Here is a 26,914-nt window from a genome sequence, read left to right as displayed (position 1 = left end):
AGCCTAAGTGCCCATTGGTAAATGAGTGGATCAAAAACTATGGTATATTTACAGAATGGAATACTACGCAGCAGAAAGAAAGAAGGAACTCCTACCTTTCGTAACAGCACGGACAGACTGGAGAGCATTATGCTAAGTGAATTAAGCCAGTCAATGAAAGACAAATACCATATGATCTCACCTATAAGATGAACCTAATGAATGAAAACAAATGAGCACAGTGGAACCAGATGCATGGGAACATGGAATAGTCTGTCAGTGGCCAGAGGGGAGGTTGAAGGGGGATAATGGTGGAAAGAATTGGAACGGACTAGTGAAAGAACATGTATGAATGACCCATGGACACAGACAACAGTGTGGGGACTGACAGTGGGAGGTGGATTGGGTGGAGGACAGCAAAGGGGGAAAATTGGGACAACAGTAATAGAACAATAAAATAGTTTTAAAAACCCTAAAACACTTGAAGACTGCTATGTAAATAGGCGCATATTATGTGCTTTTGAGGCCTGCTTTAGACTTCTTGATGGACTTTGGGCAAGTCTCTGTTTCTCTCTGGGCTTCAGTTTCCCTTCCTCTCACTAATCTTCTGTCCTTCCTTGAACATTAGCTCATGATCACTCACTGCAAAAGGCATGAGCTCAAATCTGAGAAGACTCATTTTAATAAATTGTTATCATCATCATCAATTATTTTCAAGAAGTGGTTATTTCTTCAGTGTTACTTTAGTCCTGAAACCCTTCAACAAATCCCCACTCTCTACAGAATACAACTCATGGTCTCAAGGAGCACAGCATGCTTTGCTTTTCATTATCTTACTTCCTTCTCTTTCTCTGTTCTCATCTCCATCTACTCCTTTTGTGTAATTCATGGCCCTGATTTACTACTTGACTTTGTTGTAGTTACTTGTGTCTGATATCTAAGACTCTTTTCTTCCTCACTTTTTAGCTTATAATTCTCTCCCCTGCTCAGGTCAAACCATTCATCCAGCTTCAAGATCTTAAAAGGACCCATATGTTCATGAAGATCCTCTCTGGCCCACCTATCCAACAAAAAATTAAAGTATTTCCTCTGTGCCTGTTGTGCCTGTCGCCACTTTTTTCCCTGATGTGGCTTTATTAAAATGTGTATTACAGTTGATGACAAGTAGGTTTCATATTAGTTTATAGTAAAGGCTCTGATCTATTTGGGGACAAAAATTTTGCCTTTTTATTTATTGTTGCATGATTGACAACTAGCAACATCCTGGCAAGCATAGACATTGAATATGGAGTATATTTCACTCTCGCCTCCTATAACCTTCACATTCACCTATGTTCAATATACAGTGCTGCATGTGTGACTATTCTTTGGATCTGGCCATCATCCAGGAAGGCTCTTCTTTCTGATGCTGTCATTCCCATCTCACAAAAAGCTGTAATCTGTACTTCACTGCATTGCTCACTCTCATTAGGCCTGGGTTTTGCCTTTTTTCCTATCTGTAGTCATTCAAGTCCTTTTGTGGGTACTGGTTTATTACTCAACTACTGCCACCTGCTGCTCCCTAGAACAGCCAGCACTTTATGATTCGTCATTTAGCACAAACACATTCTATTCCCTGTCCTCACCCCAACAATTCCCTTGATCTATTGATATTACACTGCAACCATCTTAACATATATCCCTTTAGGTAATGAAAGCAAGGTGATTTCTACTCTCATGTGGGTATTAATGCTGTGGATAGTCTTATTCATTTTTATTTTCACCTTAATCAAAAATGTTTCCTCTTTCAAATATCCAAAAGCCATGTCCACTTCCCTCACTGTCAGTTGAAAACCCCATCCCGCACCTAACTGGAGAAGTAGGACCATTTAATTTCAATTTTTAACCTGCCTTTCAAAGTATGTATTATATTTACTGATCTTCTCCACTTTTTCTTTATTCTCTGAGAAACTGGTAGAGTCTGTGGAGTTCTATTTGTTTTGGTTGCTACTGGATCTTGTTTTTTCAATTTAATTCCCACCCCTTTGGTATTTTTCAGCCATTTCTCGCCATTTTGCTCTTTCATTTAAGCTAAAAATTTGTGTCCTAAAATTAACTTTGTGTGATTCTGTTCCTATAAGCATAGATGCTAATCCATAGGCCCTTAGTTCAACTTCTAAAATCTCTCAAGAGGAATTTCACTTTCAACTCCTCAGAAATACTTGTAACCACTTTGAGTGTATCTCAATGGTTACAATGATAACGACCCTATATGTGCACAAATCTCTTGTTTCCACCTTCTTCTACACCTGTGTAGTATTTTCACTCTTGCCTTTACTTTCTTTTCTTTTTTTTTTAATCCAGGTATCTCTTTCCATGGCTCCAATGACCCTCTACTTCCTTCTACTCAGAACTCTCCATTATTTCCTATTTCCTTCTGCTAGAAATAGGGCAGACCTGAGTTCTATTCTTAGGCAATTTATCTTTTGACTCGCCACTTTTTTCCCTGAAGGCAGTTCATTTATTCCTTTGCCAGAAAATAGAAATTCATTTCTACACTTGTACATATGACTCCATTTAGCATCATAGTTAATTCACATCACTTCTTAGACACATTCAAACTTACCATGTAGAAGATTTAACTGAGTATCTGCTTTCTAATTTCAGCTGGATTTCCAAATTGGCTTATAACATGGATAACTTTTCAATTACCCTGGCATACTCTATGATTCATCTCCCTGACTTCTCAGATCTCTCTTCTTTTAATGTCAGTTTGCTTTCCATTGCCTAAGATGCCCTGCATCATTTCTGTAACTGAGGTCATCATAATGTTTATTATAACAACCTCTCTTTCTAGGTTGCCTCAGATATTGACATAAAGACATATATTCCAGAAAATTTTATAATCCTTTTTTCTTTGAAATCTCTAATATCTTCCTTATTTTTACTGAATTATATTACAGTGCATGTTTGAAATGTAAAAGCAGCCATGATCTGACTTCATCAAAACCCTGTAACAGCCCTGGGTGCTATGGCTCAGCAGATTGAGTGCTGGCCTGCGAATCAAAGGGCAGCCAGTTCTATTCCCAGCAAGGCACATGCCTGGGTTGTGGGCCAGTAGGGGTTTCCCCAGTAGGGAGTTTGTAAGAGGCAAGCACACATTGATGTTTCTCTCCCTCTCTTCCTGCCTCCCCCTCTTTCTAAAAATAAATGAATAAAAATCTAAAACAACAACAAAAACAACCCTGTAACAGTAACTTATATACTCTGTTCTGTTTTCTAAAATACAGAATCCAGCAAACATGGTATATCACTGTTCAAGCACCCATATTTCTGTAAGTAAAACTAATTTATTCACATTTAATTATGTTTCAAAATGATCCTCATTCTTTTAAGTTTAGACTAGAATAATAGCACCTTAAGGACCAGAACCCCTGCTTACATTCAGCAAAGGTGCCCATTACTCCAGTGTGGGCATAACAAATATGCATGTTTAAGCCCAAATGCTACAGTGGTAGATAAATTTTATAACAACATCTCAGGGAGTTAATACATGGGCATTGCATGTAATCAAATAGAAACACATGTACTCAGATATGACTTTAAATGGCACCTTTGCAATGAACAAAATATATGGATTTTGCAAGTTATGTAACTTATTTGTGTCTCAGTATCTTCATAGAAAATATGAAGAGGAAAGCTCATGAAGCTCATAACATCCCCCACAAGTGAGATCTTGAGGACCCACCAAGTGCTAGAGACCTAATTAAGTCTGAACTTGGGGACTGAGCCAGAGGGTCACTGTCCTTCAATGATTGTCTTCAGTTACTAGACAACTGCATTTCCTGGACAGATTTCCTTTGCCAGATGTGAATTGCTTCCTTGTCAGAATGCTTCCCAGAATTTCTGGGGACAGATATTGGGCAGAAATCATTTTCTATTAATGCAGACTTCTTGGAATTGAAGCTACTCTTGATTTTATTTCAAACCACAAAATTAACATGCCATCGAATACAGTATATAAACAGCCACAAAAACACACGGACCATCATCCACTTAGCTCCTCCTTCACTTCTTGTCCTCCACCTTGGAAAGAAGGTAAGAATTTCCTATTTAAATTTGATGTTTCTTTTCTGTAGCTTTATTTCAACTTAATTGAGATATATGAAGAAAATAATTTTTTAAAAATAGACTTTGAAGTAAAGGTATTTAAAGTAGTACTGACATTATTCTCAACAATTAGGTTATAAAAAGTAGAAGTATCTATGAAGATTTGGTGAAAGTTATAAGTCCAGGTTTTATGAGCCAAAGAAAATGCGGTTGTATATTTTTTAGTTTAGGGTAGTTATTAGGCTATATGAAAGGCCCAATTCTGAATTATATGTTTTCCAATTTAATTAAGCATATTAATTTCATCAAACCAAATATATTTAAGGTATTTTAAGGAAATTATTGTGAAAGCTTTATTCAACAGAGGTCATGAAGGTAGCATATTGAGTGAAGATATTATGGGAGTTATTTAGAAACATGCACTACTTGAAATGCTTTTAAATAATATTTTTAGAAGGAGCATTCATTGCAAGCTTCTAGTTTACAACGTGTAACATCCCACACTATTGTTTGATTCAAGAGATTTAAAAATGTTAAAATAGACAGGAAAAAGAGAATTCACTTAAAAATGAATGTTTTACTTTGTAAGATACATTCTAGAAGAGGTAAAAATAACTTGAAAAGACAAACAAAAAGATTTTAAAGAAAAAGTACATTAGACTATTTATTTTAATAATAATGTTTGTCTAAGAATTAGTATATAAAATGCTAACTATAAAAGGTAGAAAATCAATGAAATCTTCCATACTCATAATAATCTCTAATATTAGAGGTCTTGAGCAAAATAAAATTAGTAAGAATTATATAATACCCATGAGGAAAACCTAGAAAACACATTTGCTTAGTAAAGAGAAATATTTCAGCTTTAAATTTTGCAAGGTATATTTTTCACATGAATTAGGATCTTTTCATGAAATATTTGTAACAGAAATTTAATTTATAAATCTAGGATTGTAGATTGTGTGTCAAAGTATATTGGTCACCCCAAACTATTTTTTACTAGAAATTATAGAGATGGAAGAAAATGAAGCCTTTAGTACATTTTGGTCAAAAGTGTTAACCTACATTTTATATTATGCTACAATAATAAGTAGCCTGCTTTAGGGACTGGGCAAAACAACCTGATCCTTTGGTAAATCATCAAGAAATCCAGAAAAAGGAAGTGTGTTTTATGATGTGTAAGGTTATGCAGCACAAAGGAAAAGAGGTGTCATTAGGTGTGTGGGGATGGAGACTGAGGGGTGGCTACGCATAGGAAAACAACAACGCATCAGTCCTATAAAAACATCTGGATAAACGGAGCAAATAAGTGAAATGTTCAAGTAAAATCTCAGTCTTATTAGAAATAAGGAGATATGATTGAACCATTTATTCATGAAAACAGTTGCATTGAGAAAATGAAAGGTAAAATAAACTATGATCTTCCATGCATACATTTTCTTTAATTAGTCTGTTCCCAATGGATACGAGGATTCATCAGGGCTGAAACCTTAACATTTTGTTCACTGCTTTAAACGCAGATGCTAGACAACGTGAGTAATAAATGTTACTCATTTTAAATAAATGAATCAATTGATCAAACTTTATCTATTTTCAACTTTTTCCTGCCTTTCAAAACTACACATTGTACTGTCAATGAGATAAAAAAAGAGTGAGGTGGGGTAGAGCTGAGCTGAAAATGCAGAATGGCTTTCACTGAAGTACAAAGTTGATAAGTAAGCCTAAGGAGCCACAGAAGGTTTTGACTTTGGTTATATAATAAAACTTCCATTAGTAATTTTTCTAACATACAGTCACTTTGCTTTTTTAAAAGAGAGATAAGCCTACTTAATTAAGAAAATATGTCACATTGACAACCACAGTACTTTTCCCTCTCACAGGCCTTGAGCACCATGAGGGTCCTCATCCTTGCCTGCCTGGCGGCCCTTGCCCTTGCAACGGAGGTAAGAAAACCTCTAGATAATTAACACGAAGTGAAATGTCTTCCCATGTGAAGAGAACAATATCATCAATTTCATAAATGTACAAATAAAGCAGAATTTCAGCAGAATTTATAAAAATTCTTTAAAGAAAATCATGTACATTCACTCACTATTTCAACAGTGTCCTTTAGGGCCACAAACCTGAGTTAAATTTCACCAGTCCCTAAAATAAAAACAAATTAGCAAATAAGCAACAGACAAAACAAAAGAAACAAACATTGAAGAGAGTAATACTGCACAAGTACAATGGCGTGCGTGTCCAGCCTACATGGATATACCATATCCAGTGATGAAACTCATGCACCTCTTACCCTGGGACGTGTGGGGGCAAATCCTACCTGTCTGTCCAAAGACATCCAGAGGGTGAAGTATCAGGCAGTAATAATAATTACAGATATATGTGTAATCATAATGAAAAGTGCTTGATACATATTACAATAACTCCCTCTCTGTTACCCATCAAATATGTTCTTCCTTCAGGTAAAATAAAAACATGCCATTTAAAGTTACCAAATATAAAACACATAAAACACAATTACCTTTCGAGGCTCTCAGAAGACATACAACATTTTTATTACTTAAATTTGTGAGGGAGATAGCTCTGCATTATTAAGGTGAAAAGTAATTAGGGAATTTTTATTACTTAAATTTGTGAGGGAGATAGCTCTGCATTACTAAGGTGAAAAGTAAGTAGGAAAAATGAGTTAGTTATGGAAACTAAATGGTGTTTTCTTTTTTTTCCCCCCATAAGGAAGAACTCAGTGTATCCAGAGCGGTAAGATATTTTTTATTCCGAGAAAATTTCACCATAAAATAGTAACATTATTTGCTGACCCAGTTGTTGATTGTGCTTTTTTGTTTTTTTGTTTTTTTTTCCGTATAGACTGTAGAAAGCCTTCCAAACACAGAGGTAAGATAAGTTCATTCTGAGGCACTTCCCAGTTTGGGAACAGTAAAATGCTGTAGACTAACTGTGAACATCTTTTGCATCTACTAATGTTTATGAAAATTTTTAAATATTGTGAAGAAAGTACTTTTCTCTTTGCTGTTTGTCTTTTGTATTGTGTTACTTAGGGCATTAATCAATGCACTAGTTCTATATATAAGTTCGGATGTAAACTTCCATTATATACGGTTAAGGGCAAAATAAATGTCAGCAGAATTCAGTATTCAAGCAGTTCTGTGCTGGCTTGCTGATTGAACTTGTGTCACTGTGCCCCACCCCCTTCTTTACATGAACTGCACAGTCTTTTTATCTGCCTTGAGCTGTGTCCATGGTGACCTCACTCACTGTTTTGACATTTATTGGTTGCCTTCTGTGGATCAGACATTGACTAGGAGCCACAGTACGAACTGAAGAGAGGCTGCCCATAGGAAAGAACAGGGATATAGGAGGTGGGCGGACATGCAAAGGGACATACTGTGTAATTACAGTAGTCACTTTAGTGACTAAGAGGCAGTGAGACTTGGTTTCAGTCTTAAATCTGCTTGTGGGAGGCAGGCGGATACTCACGCTTGCACCACTTTTGGGTCTGTCAACACCTGTTAAAGGTTACACGGGTAAACTTCATCACAAATGTTATCAGGTTCTTGGGGAAAGTATTCAGTTCTTACAATTCACTTGAAGCTTAAACATAACAAATAAACTAAGAATGATTCAAAGAATGTATCGAGGGTTATTATAGTTGCTGATTAATGAGTTACATTCTTATAGAATCAGATGGTACATTAGAGATTGATTGTTGTCACAGAGAGGGAACATAGTGAGAGAGAAAAACAGCACCTACTAAATGCCTTTTTCTGTACTATGTTCATTAATTTTCTGTTCCTTTTTTCTATTATAAAAATGTTTAATTTGTAATTGAATTTATTGCGGTGACATTGGTTTGCAAACCAACACTCCGTTTTTCTTGACTGCATTCATCTGTCTTGTATAGAACTCTCTGATGTAGAAGAGGGCAATGTATGAGTTTTACTAAGAGTCCTGAGTTTTTAATGATGTTGTCAAGCAAGGTGTCCTCATTAACCTATTAAAGCCTTATTTTCTGATTTATATGGGCAAATAAAATTTTTTTGAAGTGTAACCTAATTTTATTTTATTTTTCTGAAGGAATCCATTACACACATTAACAAAGTAGACCTATTTATTTATTTATAGTAAATTTATTGAGGTGATATTGGTTAATAAGACCATATAGGTTTCAGGTGTACATTTCTATGACACACAATCTGTACATTGCATTGTGGGCCCACCACCCAAATTCAATCCTCTTCCATCAGCGTGTATGTGCTCCCTTTACTTTCTCCAATCCTGCCAACCCCCTGAGCTCTGGGAACCGCCATACTGTGTGTGTGTATAAGTCTCAGTTTGATATCCCACACAAGGGGGGTATCGAACCTAGTATTTCAATGCGCCTATTTTCATAATTTCCTACATTCAATTTTTACAGATTATACCATTTCTTTTCATGTGGTTTGTTTTCTAGCAGAAACCCGAGAAGTTTGAAAATGACAAAGAGCATCAAAGACAGGTAATTTGTTCATGTCATTTCTAAAATTTTAAAAACATAATAGATACAAAAGATGTTCATGATTAGTCTAAAGAATTGTAATAAAATAAATGCCAGTGAAAGAAATGACTTTGTCAATATATTTTAAGACATAAGTTCATTATTATGATCTCTTTGCAGAAAATAAATACTTAAGAATTATTATACATCTGCTCACTTTACTAATGGTATATCAGTTTTTCATAAATGCATGCTGGCATATACATTTCCAGGCTGGGAACAAGATTCCCCTTATTCTCACAATAGATAGGCTAATGAAAGAAATAAGAAAGCAATATGGCACAAATCTTAATTTGATCATTGATTAGCTCGACAACCTTGGCCCCAAGTTTCTCTGTACTTCAATTGCTTCATCTGAAACCTGAAAATGTTCATAATCCCTTAGGGTTGATGAGCTGACACAATAAATATTCAATGGTATACATTAAACTTGTACATGCTTTATACCAACATTTATGAGCACCTGCAGTTAAAGAATTTCCATTATGCAGATGAGAGCAGTGAGTGAGATACAGGACAATCGAGTACACAATTGTGTGCCAACATCACACAGGATTTTAGTAGCTGAGCTCTTTAAAGTGAAAGACTTTCTCAGAAAACATGAAGTTCTTCATTTGAGTAAATTACACGTGTGGTAACATATTTATCTAACTGTAATATTTTAGTGTCCTGTTCTATCAGTGGAGTGTGTTTGTTTGGAAATTACAACAAGTATTTTTCTAAATCAAAATAAATGTAACAATTGATGCTTCTTAAAGACTTACGGTAACTACCATCTGCCAAGGGAAGTAGTGCTAGAAGTTAGCTGGTGTAGAGTAAATCCTTCAATTAAACCACAAATTAAGATTTACTTTTCATTAAAACACACAAAAGTAATCCTGAAGTCATTTCTCCGATTATTTTTAAAATAAATCTTCCTTATGAAAACAAATTTGGTCAATTATTGCCACATTATGTTGAAAATCCCATGCTGTCTCAGTACCAAACTGTACAGCTAGCCAATAGTTACCTAGCTATTGAAGGCAACTGGGAAAAGGAGAAACGAGTTTGAATTCCCCAAACATTGATTTCAGTTTGATCTTTGTTCACTTATAAAGGAAGTGGGCTAATGAGAAATCCTTCAATGAGGATTTAAGTCATTAGTCTTTGTGTGACCCCAAATAATTTCTCGCCGGCATAAGTAAAAGATTTTTTTACTTTCCTTTCAGTCCATCATGATTGTTCAAAAGAGAGGATGTTAATTCATCATGAATGGCTATTATAGGTGAATCATGGACTCAAAGATTCTTTCTCCTTCTCTCCAGGATGAACACCAGGACCAATTCCAGTCCCTTGTCCAGCCACAGCCTTTTGTCTATCCTTTTGCTGGGCTCAACCCTTACACTGCCCTTCCACAAAATGTCCTGCCTCTTGCTCAGCCTGCTGTGGTGCTGCCTGTCTTTCAGCCTGAAGTGATTCAAGGCCCCAATACTAAGGCAACCGTCTTTCCTAAGCGCCATGTGATGCCATTTCTTCAGTCTCCAGTGGTGCCATTTTTCCAACGCCAAGTCCAAAATCTCCCACAGCTTTCTCTGCCTCTGCTCCAGCCCTTGATGCACCAGGTCTCCCAGCCTCTTCTTCAGACTGCCAGGCTTCCTACTCAGCCCCTCCTGTCCCTTTCTCAGCCCAAAGCCCTGCCTCTTTCCCAGCAAGTGATCACCTACCCCCAGAGAGATATGCCCATCCCAGCCCTTGTGCTTTACCAAGAGCCTCTGCTTGACCCTACCCAGGGGTCCTACCCTGTGACTCAACCTACTGCCACAGTTTACAATTTACAACAAGTAAGTCCTAATTTACCAACTCTGCTGTCTTATTCATGGTGTTTATATGATGTTAGAAGGAGTGAGAAATACAGAATAAATGAATAAGTGAATAATGCATGGAGCTAAATGCACAACATTGAAATCAGGGATTCTCAACACTAGTTACACAATAAAATAACCTAGGAGTTTTCCCCCTAAATCCCAATGTCTACTATTACTCACAGAGATTTAGATGTAATTTTTCTGATTTTCTATATAGAAGATCCTGAGCATTGGAAAGAAATTATTTCAGAGATTCTGAAACAATTGAGCTGTTGAGAATATTGATAAATAAGTACTAAAGGCAGAATTAAAGTTGGTAATCTGAATGTGAAATAAAGAAGTTTTATTATTTTCTACAGTTTGAAGTTTTCTTTTTTTTCCATATCTGTTCTCTGTATGCTTTAATTCACATCTTGTTTTTGTGATACGCCCATGGGAAGGCAAATGATATAGATGGTTATTTCATTAATCATACCATTTAAAATTTTTTTTATTTTTTATTTGCTCTTTTAGAGAGAGGGTAAGAGAGGGAGAAAGAGAGGGACAGAAACATAGATGTGAGAAACATCAGTAGGTTGCCTGTAATACACACCCCTATTAGGCAGTGAGCCTGCAATAAGGCGGATGCCCTGACCAGAAAGTGAGTCAGCAAACTTTTGTTTTGAGGGATGACACTCAACCAGTGGAGCCACAATGGTCCTGGCTCACAGAATTTTTAGAAGTGTATTTGTCAAAAAGTGAATTGTTTTATTTATTGATTGATTGATTATCTATTTACTTATTTTTTAAGGTTTAAGAAGATTTCAAAGTTGTTTGTCCCTCAGATTTGGTAAGCTTTGGGAATTTGAAGATTAGACTAATTATGTTTATTGCTAATGTATTTTTACATTTCATTGACTGAATAAGCCCAAGTAGTGAGAAACTCCATTACTAAAGAAGTTCAATAAATATGAACTATTTATTAATGATCAGTGTGTCAGGGACATCTGATTAGTTGACTATTATGTACTCACCTGAAATTATGTATTTACACTTTAAATAATTTTAAATTTAATAGTGTTCTTGACACATTTGTTGTTTGTTTTAAGTGCCTATGTCCTCAAGCTCGATTTTCATCATTTTTAGGGCAAACTAACTGAAAGCAGTTTCTTCTACTTTCATGTAAATATGTTTGAACCTTTAAAAAAATCAACTTGTAGCCTCATTTCTACTTTAAGTCGCATAAAATTTTATTGTTTCCATTTCATTTAAAATGTACATGTTGTCTTTAATTCATGGGTCAAAATAAAATGAATTACACTCTGAGGAATGAAAAGGGTAGAGAATATAACTTTGAGATTCTTAAGGTACACAATTTTTAGTGATTATGTTAGAGTAGATATTTCATTAAAACAATTCGAAGTGAGAGGTTATTTGGTTTGGAGACTTTTCTATGCAAGATAGGGCACAAGTTGGTACCGTAGTAATAAAATGTTTCTAAAGGGTTAGTTAAACTAAAATTACAAATGGAGAGAGAGTGAGAGAGAGAGATGTATGATTATATAACAAAACAACTAATTCTATATTTGTTCTCTATTCCCTAGAATTGACTGCGACTGGCAATGTGACATGTTTTCAATGTTCGTATCAAGCCATCAGAAAATTAACAATTTTTAATAATTCTACATGGATAACATGAAAATGTATTTCTTTATTTACTTTATTGTATTATATAGCATTCATCTGAATTTGTATTCAACTCGTAACCTCTATTTTCTGAATTTTAATTCAAATGGTACCATAGGATGCTGATTTTGAGTTGGAAGTACCATAACCATATGAAAAGTATGTCTAAAACTAGTTTCTGGAATTGTACTTGTTATCATCGTTTCCTAGGCAGTCATTTCAATAAATTAATCCTTTATGCATATTTCAGTTTTCCTGTGCTTATTACAATTCCTGAAACCTAATTGGCCTCTTTAATGTTAACTTCAGATTCTTACTGTTGTTAAAAGTAGCTGTGGAAAAACACGGACAACAGTGCAGTGACTGATGGGGAGAGGGGCATGGTTGGAGGTGGAAGAAGATATGGGGGGACAAATGGTGAGGGGAAAATATAAATAAACAGATACATAAAATATTCATGGGAGAATTGAAATAAAGTGGAATGCTTTGAATTGAATATTAAGAGGTATCAAAGAGTTAGGAAGAAAGATGATCACATGCTGTTTTTGCTCTAGAAAGTCTTGGTTCACACCCCTAGTTCCAGTTAAAACATTACACCTTCAAAAGTACCCAGCATCAGATGTCAGGTTTTGTGGTCACCCTGGAGAAAAAAGAGTTTCAGTTGTGAAATCTGATGCACAGCTCTGTAGAATAACAGTTAAGATGAATGTTAAAAGTTACTTGATTTTTGGAACTTCAATGTGCACATCTATATTACAGCCAATGCACAGGGTTTTATTGAAGTTTTAATGTGGTAAGTGTTCCATTGCCCCATATTACTGACAACTTCTATCAGAGCTGCAAGAGCCAGGACCACAGTCAGAATGAGCTGGGATCCTTGCCTTTAGCGAGTAAGGCCCCCAAACCAAAGGCTAAGAGGAAGCTCTGATGCATTGAAGTTGATCCACCTGAGTTGACTCAGTGATTCATCTCTAGCAATTATTCCATATTTCCTGCATCCTCAATGTTTTCCTCACATCAGGATCAAGTGCAAACCACATTTATGCTATGCTATCTTCCATCTTTAATCAAAAAATTTCCATCTTAACAGCATACTCCATATCCCCCACTGTTCTTCAGGTTAATCAATGGCAATTATTATGGAAGTATCCTTACATCCTCTTCAATTATCTCATATGTAATTCTCTCGTCAACCTGCCTCCATGAAGCTTTTGTTTCTACTTTTGTTCCTTGAATAAATAAACCACTTTTTTCAAGGTCACCGGCAACTTTCTTCTGGCTATATTGTGTTCATGTTACCCTTCCTCTTGCTATTTGATAGAGTTGATCATCCTTCCAGTTCAAAACTTACTTCTCTTCATTTGAAACCCTAAACCTGTTATACCCTCACTATCTCTCTTAACTCACTAGAGATTTCTTTGCAATCTCCTTAGATATTTCCTTTTCCTAGACTTTCAGAGTTGGAGTGCCCTTTGAGTCAGCCTTACTCAGTGGTGGTGTTTTTTTCAATGGCTTTAGGTCCATCCACAGTCTATGAGCATCTAAATGTATATCTTCAAAGTTGTTTCTATCCTTGTCTCCAAACTCTTACATTTCATTTGACTTCTTAGCCTTCACACCTGAGTATCTATTTAATATCTCCAATCTGGCCTGGTGAAGCATAACTCTTCATCTGGATCCAGTGTCTAACTTCCTTAAATTCAATTGAGCATCTTTCAATGAGAAAGGCAACTGATACAATACTATGTAGGCAATAGACTTGAATGGGCATTTCGCTAAAAGAGGAAATCTTAATGGCCAATAAACATCTGAAAAGGTACTTAACAACATTAGTCCTCAGAATAATGCAAATTAAAGCTCCCATACAATACCATGAAACAACCATCAAAATGACTAAAATTAAAAATACATGCCATACCAAGTGTTTGCAAAAAGAAGCAAAAGGAATGCTAAGCAATGCTGATGTAAATGTAAACTGGCACAAGGACCTTGGAAACCAGTGTCCGTCTCATTCAAAGACAAACACTTGCATATCTCATGACTAGGTGTTTCACTCAAGTATGTAGAAAACAGAAATAAAATATATGTAGACTAAACAGATGTACCCAATGTTATTAGTGGTATTATTCTGAAGATTATTAAACTGAATCAACACTAATGTGAATCAACAGTATTTTGTACAAATAAATTGTGATATGCAATGGAATGGAATATTATATTGTGGTTGGTGTGAATGAGTGACTGCCACACAAACCAACTTGGATGATTCCATATAACTACCATTGAGTGACAGTAACCAGACAGAAAATAGAACAGGGATTACACCCCAATAAATAGACTCTATTAGAAACTATAAAAATTAATTTCTGATGAGATAAGTTAGACTAGTAGTTATCTGAGGGGAGGTAGGTCTTGACAGGGAATATCAGGGTGCCCTCAGGTACTAGTGGTATTTCTTTCCATTAACCTGGATGATGGATGTTTTGTAATGATTCATTTTGATATGTGAGCTTTCCTAAGTGCATGCTTGTGGCTTCAAAAATTTAAATGTATATTAAATTTAAAATCATGTGTTTTATTCCAGTGTCTTGCCCACTTGCTTTTTCTTCCCTATGTGAGGGGCCCCGCCAATGCAGCATAACCTCTTTGCCTTTGGGCTTGAATGCCTTTTAACAATAGGGCATAGGACCTGGATTCCTCAGTAGCTGTGGAGTGGCTGGATAATACTATTGTGAGCTGCATGGATTTAGCCTTACTGGAGTGAAATTTGAGAAAGAAGAAGTAGGATATGGGGGGAAACTTGCAACTTACTCCCTGTTTCATTCTCTTCTCTGTGTATTATTCAGAGGTCCAGTTCTTCTGTGCAGCCTGTGTTAGTTACACAATCATTGACTAAGTTTTTGATGGCTGAAAGGATTCCCAGGGTTTGAACAGTTTACCTGACAGAACAGCTTTATTATGGACAATGAACGAGGCACAGCAACATCAGGACAGGGATATGTGTTAAAAGAGGTGCTGAGAGCTCACAAACAAACTTATTTGTCCTCACAGTGCTTGGTAGCACAGGATACGTTTTTCTCCAGGTCTTAAACCACGAATGGAGGGCCTGCAAAGCACCTCTTTCCAGAAAGTTTAAAACTACTTATTGTGAGGGTCCCTTACAATAGTCCTCCAGGCATATTTTATGCACATGAGCAGTCTTAATGATTACTGAAAATCACCCCCATTTCAGTCCCTTACTCTTGGATTCTACTGAGCCTGGTGCAAACCATATGCAGTTATTACTAAAGAATTCCGACAGACTGATGATATCCTTCCCTAAGAAACTTACAGATATAGGCTTGGATAATAGCATTTACCTTTAGTTATTAAGAAACCCCAGTGTTGGCCAAGGGCTAGTAACTGGAAATATGCACGTAGTCAATATGGACAAGCTGAGATTAACAAATATTTTGCTTTGACCTTCTGGAGAAATCTTGTATGCTAATAAAACATACCTGCTGAAAATCCTTCAACTTGTAGGGAAGTGGCTTCTGCAATGCTTTGCATCTTTCCTTCCCTCAATTTACTTAAGGTGTAGACATCTACATAAGTCATAATTGCTTCCAAACATGCTTCAATAAACAAATAGAAGCTGAATAGAAGCTGAAGTTGTAGAAATTTACAAATATTTCTAAATATACAACATAAGTGAACTGCAACATATTGTGACAACGTTGATATTAAATTTAATGAAATACTTCAACATGACAGAATGTGTTTTCTCTCAACAATTATCTAAACGATCTAAGAACCAAACTGAAAATCAGTCTATTATACCACAGAAATATTGAATTTCTGTATAAATGAATGTAGTAGGTGGAATTTTGTTTCCTCAAAAGTTCTGTTTAAGTCATAACCCCTGGTACCTTTATATGTGACCTCATCTGAAAACAAGGAGTTTGTAGATATAATCAAGTTTAGAGGAGGTCATCCTGGATTAGAGTGGGCCCCAAATCCGATGACTGTTCTCTTTACAAGAAAGAAAAACTTGGACACAGATATACACAGAGGAAGGATTGTCCTATGAAGACAGAAGCAGGCATTGGAGGTGTGCATGACAAGATGCAGCTGCAAATCGAGCAATGCTGCCAGTGAGGAGAAGCTAGGAAGAGGCAAGGAAAGATATCTAGGGCCTTTGGAGGAAACTGGTCTACTCCCTATATTTCCTCCTTCTTGTGTGGAGTAGGGAGGTCGAATATGCTGAATAAGAAACAATGTTGCATCTCCTGCTATAATTAAATGCTAATTTCATATATCTGAAGGAATTTCAGTGACAATCAAAAACCAAAAGATGCAAAGACAGTGAATTATATCATTATCTTTTTCTTCATTTGGATTTTGCAATAGCTTCCTAGAGAACAACAATAAATTATTGCAAATTTAATAAAGTGGTAATATCTGTTACAGTTGGTATTTCAAATATGCTGTCAGGTAAATTCTTAGTATTTGCATTATTGATAGTAACATGATAAATACAGTTTTCTCCATTCTGTTTTGAAAGCTAAAGAAAAAGAAGAAAATGATAAAAGAAAAGGTTTACTTCTACCTTACAAAATAGTGGTTTGTACTTTATGGGACTGTTTTAAAAACTAGTCTACTCTAATCCATATTAGTCTGCAGAAAACATGATTGTCTTATCACCCTATGGTTCACGTGCATTCATTAACTTGATGCCTTTACTCCCATAGGATTTGAGTACCCTCGGAACCTTGGGAAGTGACACAATGACAGAAGCTAAGAGATACATAAGGACACACAGACAATATGCAGATGATGTGTTATAGAATTACACACCTGAAACTTATATGATTTTATTAGCCATTATCACCCCAAGAAATGCAATAAAAAATTTAAAACGTAAAGATAGTACAAAGAAAAAATATATTGACATTGCCCTCATGTTACTTATATATGATTCTGGATGACCAACAAATATTTAGAGGTGTCCAGGAGATAGCTGAATGTGTTTGTGAGTCATAAGATATAGAAGGTAATTAATGTGGGTAAGTTGCCACAGGGAGCATGTAGTCAGATATGAAGTAGGCTGAGGTCAGAACCTTAAAGAAAATTGATATTATATATTGGAGAAAGAAGGGAAGCCTGTGAAAATACCTGGGAGAAATAATCAAATAAAGAGACTTCTACCAAGAAGAAGAAAGAACAAAGAGAACCGAATTAAAATAGGTACTTTCATAGTAGCTCCTATAGACCCCTCTCCCCTCTATCTCCTCCCCACTCCCCTCTGGTTATTGTTAAAATGTTCTTAATTTCAATTTCTCTGGGACTGCCTGGGATGGGGTGGAGGGATGGGGAGAAAATGGAGACAAGTGTAACTGAACAAAAATAAATTAATTAATTTTAAAAAGTAAAAAATAAAGAAAGAAAGGCTATAAAAAATAGGTACTTTCAGGGGCAAGTTACTTAATCTTTTTAGATGTAATTCTCTCATTTGCAAGATGTTATAGTAACAGTTTTAGGAAGAAATTGTGAAAATGCATATAAACACACTGCATATTAAAGTTGGTAAGTAAATTTTAGGATATAAAATTGTAATTGTTATTTTTCTCACCATTATGACCATTCAGGAAATAGATGGAATAGGAAACAAAGGACAGAGAAGAGTGCTTTGAGAACCAAGTTGTCATTTAAGACTAGAGGAAACTTACTGTTCAGATTGATGTTGAGCTACATAACGGTCTGAGTGGGAGGTGGATGGTCTTATGGTCTTAATATTTTGCACAAAGTAGGGCAAAAAGGAAAACATTATTATGAATGAAGCAAGTGTAGAAATAAATTTAAATGAGATATATGTTTCTGTAGACTGCAATCAGCTATATTTTAAAAACATCAGGTCCAAATGCACATTCTAGTATCAAAGGCAGCACCCACAATATTATTAACTCACCCTATTTGCTCTTGCATGGAGATAAATGTCAAAATAAAATTAGGGTCTTATGACTGATTTTGACTATGTTTTATTAAAATTCATATTCATATTTTGCTATTTCATTTTCTCTAAGTTCTTTACAAAAATAAAACAGATAGAGCTTCTGCCAAAATCAAATGTCTCACTAGGTTTCATTTGATAAATTTATCCTATAAAATGTGTGTGTGTGTGTGTGTGTGTGTATATTCTTTGCAGTCAAACTCTATATGTCTCAATTAACAAGTTCAACCCTTCTGCACAAAATTTAAGCCGGACATGGAGGACTCATGTCCTTCAAGTAAGGCTATAAGGTGACATTTACATGTGATAGAAAAATAACTCTTTTCACTAACTCTCTCCACAAATTGCCTTAACATTATTTCTTTTGGTTAGATAATTTAGTCAAACCAGAGTATTCTTGTTAATTTCCTTTTGCTTAAATTTCCTAGATTCAATAACTTATTATTTGTTTATGGGTTGGAGCTCAAAATTAAATTTAAAGCTTGATTTTGTATCATTTGTTTAAAAAATATTTCTAGAGCATATTAATAGAGTCCCACTGGAAAGCATCTCCCTTAGCTGCTTTCTGGGTAATCTAGAGAAGAAAGTGTATATTTGACAGAGGCAGATAAATAACTCAAATCGATTATTTAAGCGAGAGAGTTCTAAATATTGTACTGCATAGGCTCTTTCCTCAATGTGCATAATTTCTATTATACCCTTTGTACTTGTTGGGATAATTTATAAAGAAAAATATACCCAGAGCTATTGAAATGGATTGCAGGATGTTTAACATCCTATTTTCCTACTTATTTGTCCTTACTCCTGTCTTTCTTTTTCCTTTGTTCATTTCCATATTCATATAAACAATACTTTCTGAGCACTACTCCACAATCAGAAAATATGAGTTCTGTGGCCCTTTGGAAAGAACTCACTGTGACTATCAAGGGACTACAAGGCATTTGGAAATTGAAGCTCAAAAAACTACTGTCATTTAAATGAGAAGTTTGCAAAACAATTAAACTGAAACTAGACCTCTGTTTTAGTTTGTAACATTGAAATAGACACAATATTGCTCATTCTTCTTAACTCAGCTTTACAGGAAGTATGCAGATCATGCCTGACGGTCAGAAATAAGAACAGGCAGTAAATACAAAGTGGCACTTTATGGTATCTACAATCTCACACTTCACGAAGACATGATTGTTTTAGAAGACTGGTGGGCAATAACACGTCCTTTAATTTTTCAGTTAAAAGAGGAAAATGCACTTTTAACCCCATAACTCATTTCCATGTCCTTTAAAAGGAAAAAGAACTCATTTAAATAGAAATACTTAAGGAAATGATAATGCAATGTTACAAGACTAGTGCCATGGTTTCACACTACCTTTTCCTGTTTTAATTTTTTCTTTTTTTATCCATTTTACTTAGAAGTATGATATTTTAAGTGATTTTATTTTTTATTTTTAAAATTGTTTTATTGTTGTTCAAGTACAATTGTCTTCATTTTCCCACCACCATTTTCCCCAACCCCACCCACACTAACTCCCACACTCAATCCTACCTCCCTTTGGCATTGTTAATGGGTCCTTCATACATGTTCCTTGATGACCATTCTTCTTCTTTCCCCAGTTATCCGCATCCCCAACACTCTGGTTACTGTCAGTTTGTTCTATATTTAATGTCTCTGGTTATGTTTTGTTCACTTGTTTTTTTTGTTGATTAGGTACCTCTTATAGGTGAGATCATATAGTATTTGTCTTCCAGTATCTGGCTTACTTCACTTAGCATAATATTCTCTAGTTCCATCCATGCTGTTGCAAAGGGTAGCAGTTCTTGCTTCTTTCTGCTGCGTAGTATTCCATTGTATAAATGTACCATAGTTTTTTGATCCACTCATTTACTGATGGGCACTTAGGTTGCCTCAAGCACTTGGCTATTGTAAATCATGCTGCTATGAACACTGAGGTGCATAGGTTCTTTTGAATTTTGTTTCAGGGTTCTTAGGGTATAATCCCAGCAGTGGAATTGCCAGGTCAAAAGGCAGTTCCATTTTTAGTTTTGTGAGGAAATTCCATACTGTTTTCCACAGTGGCCTCACCAGTCTGCATTCAAACCAAGAATGAACTAGGGTTCTCTTTTCTCCACAATCTTGCCAGCATTTATTGTTTGTTGATTTGGTTATGATGGCCATTCAGACTTGTGTGAAATGGTAAATCACTGTGGTTTTAATTTGTATCTCTCTGATGGCTAGTGATGTTGAACATCCTTTCATATGTCTATGGGACCTCTGTACGTCCTCCTTGGAGAAGTATCTGTTCAAGCCCTTTGCCCATTTTTTAATTGAATTCTTTGTCTTCCTTGAGTGGAGTCATTTATATGTTTTGGAGACCAAACTCTTGTCCAAGGTATCATTGGCAAATATATTTTCCCATGTGGTTGGTTCTCTTTTCATTTTGCTGATGTTTTCTTTAGCTGTGCAGAAGCTTTTTAATTTGATGAAGTCCCATTTGTTTATTCTTTCCTTTATGTCCATTGCTCTAAGGGACATGTTGGTGGAAATATTGCCGTGTGGAATATCTGAGATTTTCCTGCCTATGTTCTCCTCTAGGACTTTTATGGTGTTATGACTTACATTTAAGTCCTTTATCCATGTTGAGTCTATTTTTGTGTATGGTGTAAGTTGGTGGTTGAGTTTCATTTTTTTTGCCTGTGGCTCTCCAGATCTCCCAATACCATTTGTTGAAGTGGCTATTTTTACTCCATTTCATGCTTCTGTCCCCTTGGTCGAATATTAATTGACCATAGAGAATTGGGTTTATTTCTGGGCTTTCTATTCTGTTCCATTTGTCTATGTGTCTGTTCTTACGCAAATACGAGATTGTTTTGATTACAGTGGCCTTGTAATATAGTGTGATGTCAGGTATTGTGATTCCTCCCACTTTGTTCTCCTTTCTCAAAATTGCTGTGGCTATTCGGGATCATTTACTGTTCAGTAAAGTTTTTTGAAATGTTTATTCTATATCTGTGAAATATGTCTTGGCATTTTAATAGGGATTGTATTTAATCTATAAATTTCTTTGGGTAGTATGGACATTTTGATGATGTTAATTCTTCCAATCCATGAGCATAATACATGCTTCTATTTATTTGTGTCTTCCTTAATTTCTTTCTTTAGTTTTCTGAGTAGAGGTCTTTTATCACCTTGGTTAGCTTTATTCCTAGGTACTTAATTTTACTTTGTGCTAAAATACAGAATATTTCTCAATTAAAAGGTGATTGCCTAGATGATTACATTACCTTTTGAGTAGTCATCTAGTGATGTCATGACGTGCTTCCTTCCTTAATCATTATCCATATGATGACAAAATTCAGATTATAACAACATGGAGGCATAGAAAAACATAGCTTTCTTCCTGTCTCGCATCTTCACTCAGCCACAGAAAAATTTACAAGTAAATGACAAAACTACTATTACCCAGAATGAAAAGCAAATTGAGCTGTATGGGAACTCTGATAACCAAGGAATTAAAAAAATCACATCCATCCAGATGGGTAGGAGGGGTGGAGAGGCAGAGATGAGGAACTTGTGGTCCCACACCTATGTGTGGTTGATAAATACCAGGAGGGATACCTCAGGGCAAGGGATCCTAGCACCACACCAGACCACCTAGCCCAGGGTTGCCGTGCCAGGAAGATAAGGTCCTACACCTTCTGGCTGTAAAAACCAGTGAAGGTTGTAGCATTGGAAGAAACTTTGGGATTCTCAGGCATCTCCTCTTAAAGGGTCTAAAACAGACGTAGGACCTATGAAGACTATTCCCTCTGGGCTCTAGCCCCAGGGCAGCAGCTATAAGGGCACCAGTGGCCTATGGGGAGAAAATGAAGTATCTGGCATCAGGGTGAGGGCAAGGGGACAGCTTCCTCCTGGACAAACTCAGAGGCCAGGCTGCAGCAATTGTACCTTTTTTAGCCCTCCACCACACAGAGCCACAGAATAGTGTCACCATATCTGATACTCCATCAACCTGGTTCACACGGGTTGCCCAGCCCTGGTGTTTACCTAAGGCCCTGTCCCATCCAACTATGTGTACACTGTTCAGCAATAGCCTATGCTAGTAAGACAAGAAATCAAATCAGCTATGCCTAATACATAGAAACAAACACAGGGGGGTTGTCAAATTGAGGAGACAAAGAAATGTGGCCTAAATGAAAGAACAAAACAAAACTCCAGAAGAAGAATAAACAAAATGGAGATAAGAAATCTATCAGATGCAGAGTTAAAACACTGGTCATTAGGATGCTCAAGGTACTCATTGGTTACTTTAATAGCATAAAAAACCAAGGCATAAATGAAGTTTACACTAAGTGAAATAAAGAAAAAATTACAGTGAAACAATAGTGGAGTTGATGAAGCAGAGAATCAGATCAATTATTTGGAATATAAGGAAGAGAGAAATATTCAATCAGAACAACAAGAAGAAAGAGTACAAAATAACTGAGGATAGGATAAAGAGCCTCTGGAACAAATTCAAATGTATCAGCACTCGATTCATAGGGGTACCAGAAAGAGAAGAGAAAGAACAACAAATTGAAAACTTATTTGAAAAAAAATGATCAATGAAAACTTCCTTAACATACAAGTCTAGGAATCACAGACAGTCCCAAACAAGATGGACACAAAAAGGACCACACCAAGACCCCTCATAGTTAAAATGCCACAGGTTAAAGATAAAGAGAGAATCTTAAAAGCAGCAATAGAGAAGCAGATAGTTACCTACAAAGGAGTTCCCAAGAGACTGTCAGCTGATTTCTCAAAAGAAACTTTGCGGGGAGAACCAAGATGGCAGCGTAGGTAGACACACTGCGCCTCCTCGCACAATCAGAACTGACAGAAAATCGAATGGCAAGGAAGTCGGACACCAAGGAAATAAAAAATAAACATTCATCCAGACCAGTAGGAGGGGTGGAGACGGGCACCGGGGGGCGGAGAGGACTCGAGTGGCTGTGGCAGGACTGAGACTGGTGGAGTGTGGGACAAATGGCGCAGGCAGTCTGACCACTGGCAGACCCTGTGGCCCCACATTCGCACACAGATAAACCGAGAGGGCCGGGCTCAGAGTTGACACATCCTCGGCCCGCAAGATCTGCTGTTGAGGTTTCAGTATTCCAATACACATACACACGGACTACAGACGTCCTGTGGGGGAAAAGGGATGGCACGGCCACACGCTCAAGAGGAGAGCACCTCTCAGTGCCTCGGCACTCCCTCAAGGGGGGAGCGCCAAGAGCCTTGGGGTGACCAGCCTTTATAGGTTTTTGAGGCCCTTAACATCAAAGGTCCTCTTTACTATACAAAGGTTTGTTTTGGGTGGTTATCTTTGCAGACACAGGAGAGGAAGTCACTGAATACAACAAAGGAGGATATTTGCAATGTAAAAGGAGAAATGGTCGAAAAGGCTTTGTCCCATACCTGGAGGGTCTAGTCCAGATTCTGGGAAGATAAAGATACTCAGTACACATTTGCTTCCTTAATTCAGGGTGAGGGAGTTTTTTAGCAAGAGCAAGTCTCATAGCAGTCTAAGTACAATGCAGGCCTGATTTCCCACTGGAGAACTTATCCATGGATGTGGGTCCTGCCCGCCAACCTCGCTCCCCACTGGTTTTCCAAGTGGGGGCTGAGCCACATTTCCCACACTTGGAACGGTTCCCCGCACGAGTGGCAGAGAATGGGGCAAGCAGAGCGCTGGGTAGCACCCCGCGGTCCCACATTTGCGCACAGATAAACCGGACAAACAGCGGGGAGCGAAGCAGACCATGCAACCCAGGGCTCCAGCGCGGGGAAATAAAGCCTCAAACTTCTGATTGAAAACGCCTATGGGAGTTGGGGCAGCAGCAGGAGAGACTCCCAGACTCACAGGAGAGGTCATTGGAGAGACCCACAGGGGTCTAGGGCGTGCAGAAGTCCACCCACTTGGGAACCAGCACCAGAGGGGCCCAGTTTGATTGTGGGTAGCAGAGTGATAGATTGAGGTCCTGTGGAGAGTGGAGCAGGTGCCATTACTTTCTCTCAGCCCCTCCCCCCATGTACAGCATCACAGCACAGTGACCAGCGTTACCCCGCCCCCTGTGAACACCTAAGGCTCCACCCCTTAAAGTAACAGACATGCCAAGACAAAAAAAAAAAAAAAGGCCCAAATGACAGAACACTTCAAAGCTCCAGAAAAAATACAACTAAGCGAGGAAGAGATAGCCAACCTATCGGATGCACAGTTCAAAACACTGGTTATCAAGACGCTCACAGAATTGATTGAATTTGTTCGAAAACCAGATGAAAAAAATGAAGCCTATGCTAAGAGAAACAAAGGAAAATGTACAGGGAACCAATAGTGATGCGAAGGAAACTGGGACTCAAATCAATGGTGTGGACCAGAAAGAAGAAAGAAACATCCAACCAGAAAAGAATGAAGAAACAAGAATTCGGAAAAATGAGGAGAGGCTTAGGAACCTCCAGGACATCTTGAAACGTTCCAACATCCGAATTATAGGGGTGCCAGAAGGAGAAGAGGAAGAACAAAAACTTGAAAACTTATTTGAACAAATAATGAAGGAGAACTTCCCCAGTCTGGCAAAGGAAATAGACTTCCGGGAAGTCCAGGAAGCTCAGAGAGTCCCAAAGAAGCTGGACCCAAGGAGGAACACACCAAGGCACATCATAATTACATTACCTAAGATTAAACAGGAGAGAATCTTAGAAGCAGCAAGAGAAAAGAAGACAGTTACCTACAATGGACTTCCCATAAGACTGTCAGCTGATTTCTCCAAAGAGACCTTACAGGCAAGAAGGGGCTGGCAAGAAGTATTCCATGTCATGAAAGGCAAGGACCTACATCCAAGATTGCTGTATCCAGCAAAGTTATCGTTTAGAATGGAAGGGAAGATAAAGTGCTTCTCAGATAAGGTCAAGTTAAAGAAGTTCATCATCACCAAGCCCTTATTATATGAAATGTTAAAGGGACTTACCTAAGAAAAAGAAGATCAAAAATATGAACAGTAAAAATGACAGCAAACTCACAGTTATTAACGACACCTAAACGAACAAAAACAAGAGCAAACTAGGCAAACAACTAGAACAGGAACAGAACCATAGAGATGGAGATCACATGGAGGGTTGTCAAAAGGGGAGTGGGAGGGGGAGAGGGGGGGAAAGGTACAGAGAATAAGTAGCATAGATGATAGGTGGAAAATAGACAGGAGGAGGGTAAGAATAGTGTAGGAAATGTAGGAGCCAAAGAACTTATAACTATGACCCATGGACATGAACTATAGGGGGGAATGTGGGAGGGAGGAGGTGGGCAGGATGGAGTGGAGTGAGGGGGGTGGGAAATGGGACAACTGTAATAGCACAATCAATAAATAAATTTTTAAAAAAAGAAAAAAAAGAAACTTTGCAAGCTACAAGGACTGGCGATAAGTATTCAAAGTGATGAAAAGCAGGGACCTACAACCGAAATTACTATAACCAGCAAAGCTAACATTTAGAATAGAAGGGCAGTTAAGTGTTTCCTAACAAGGTAATGCTGAAGGAGTACATACATCATCAGCTAGGCATTATTATATGAAATGTTAAAAAGAATTATTTGAGAAAAAGAAGAAGATCAAACTATAAACATTAAAATGACAATTAATTCACCACTATCAATTGAATCTAAAAAGCAAACTAAGCAAACAATCAGAATAGAAATAATCATAGATATAGAGATCATTTGGAGGATCATTAGTTAGGAGGGGGAAGGAGGAGAATGGGAGAAAAGGTGCAGGGATTAAGAAGTACAGGTTGGTAGGTACAGAATAGACAGGGGTTTGTTAAGAACAGTATAGGAAATGGCAAATATGTTTTCCCATACTGTTGGTTCTCTGCATTTTAGTGCTGTTTTCTTTAGCCATTCAGAAGCTTTTTATTTTTATGAGGTTCCATTTGTTTATTCTTTCCGTTATGTCCCTTGCTTTAGGGGATGTGTCTGTGAGGATGTTGCTGCGTGGAATGTCTGAGATTTTCCTGCCAATGTTTTCCTCCAGGACGTTTATGGTGTTATGACTTATATTTAAGTCTTTTATCCATCTTGAGTTTATTTTAGTGTATGGCGTAAGTTGGTGATCGAGTTTCACTTTTTTGCATGTAGCTGTCCAGATATCCCAACACCATTTGTTGAAGAGGCTATTTTTGCTCCATTTTATGCTCCTGCCTCCTTTGTCAAATATTAATTGACCTTAAAGACTTGAGTTTACTTCTGGGCTCTCTGCTCTGTTCCATTGGTCTATGTGCCTGTTTTTATGCCAGTACCAGGCTGTTTTGATTACAGTGGCCTTGTAATACAGTTTGATATCAGGTAATGTGATTCCTCCTGCTTTGTTCTTCTTTCTCAAAATTGCTGCAGCTATTCGGGGTCGTTTATGGTTCCATATATATTTCTGCAATGTTTGTTCTTTATCTGTGAAATATGTCATGGGTACTATAATAGGAATTGCATTGAATCTATAAATTGCTTTGGGTAATATGGCCATTTTTATAATGTGAATTCTTCCAATCCATGAGCATGGTACATGCTTCCATTTGTTTGTGTCTTCCTTAATTTCTTTCTTTAGTGTTGTGTAGTTTTCTGAGTACAGGTCTTTTACCTCCTTCGTTAGGTTTATTCCTAGGTACTTTATTTTTCTTGTTGCTATATCAAATGGGATTTTTTTTCCTGATTTCTGTTTCTGTAGATTCGTTGTTGGTGTACAGGAATGCCTTTGATTTCTGAGTATTGACTTTGT

At 37.1% G+C, this 26,914-nt stretch overlaps 1 protein-coding gene across 2 annotated transcripts; it reads left to right on the top strand.

The window, feature by feature from the left end:
* Window positions 1-4,007: 4,007 nt before the first annotated feature.
* On the top strand, window positions 4,008-12,373 carry LOC128780691 (beta-casein). Of its 2 annotated transcripts, none has more exons than XM_053922781.1 (8): window positions 4,008-4,056; window positions 5,949-6,011; window positions 6,802-6,825; window positions 6,934-6,960; window positions 8,540-8,581; window positions 9,925-10,440; window positions 11,255-11,293; window positions 12,048-12,373. In XM_053922781.1, the coding sequence occupies exons 2-7, from the start codon at window positions 5,961-5,963 to the stop codon at window positions 11,258-11,260; spliced, it is 666 nt and encodes a 221-aa protein (XP_053778756.1). In that variant the 5' UTR covers window positions 4,008-4,056; window positions 5,949-5,960; the 3' UTR covers window positions 11,261-11,293; window positions 12,048-12,373. The 2 variants fall into 2 exon arrangements, with proteins under 2 accessions (XP_053778756.1, XP_053778755.1); XM_053922780.1 differs by having other exon boundaries at window positions 8,537-8,581.
* Window positions 12,374-26,914: the final 14,541 nt, after the last annotated feature.

Source organism: Desmodus rotundus, chromosome 4 (assembly GCF_022682495.2).
Source record: "Desmodus rotundus isolate HL8 chromosome 4, HLdesRot8A.1, whole genome shotgun sequence".
Taxonomy (NCBI): domain Eukaryota; kingdom Metazoa; phylum Chordata; class Mammalia; order Chiroptera; family Phyllostomidae; genus Desmodus; species Desmodus rotundus.
Note: the sequence above shows the minus strand (reverse complement) of the source record. Positions and strands in the feature narration are given on the sequence as shown.

Excerpts from the sequence above, each read along its gene's own strand:
- LOC128780691 (XM_053922780.1), top strand. The coding sequence starts at position 5,961 with ATGAGGGTCCTCATCCTTGCCTGCCTGGCGGCCCTTGCCCTTGCAACG. Across the intron at positions 6,012-6,801 it reads CCCTTGCCCTTGCAACGGAG|GAAGAACTCAGTGTATCCAG; the intron begins GTAAGAAAACCT and ends TCCCCCCATAAG. Across the intron at positions 6,826-6,933 it reads AACTCAGTGTATCCAGAGCG|ACTGTAGAAAGCCTTCCAAA; the intron begins GTAAGATATTTT and ends TTTTCCGTATAG.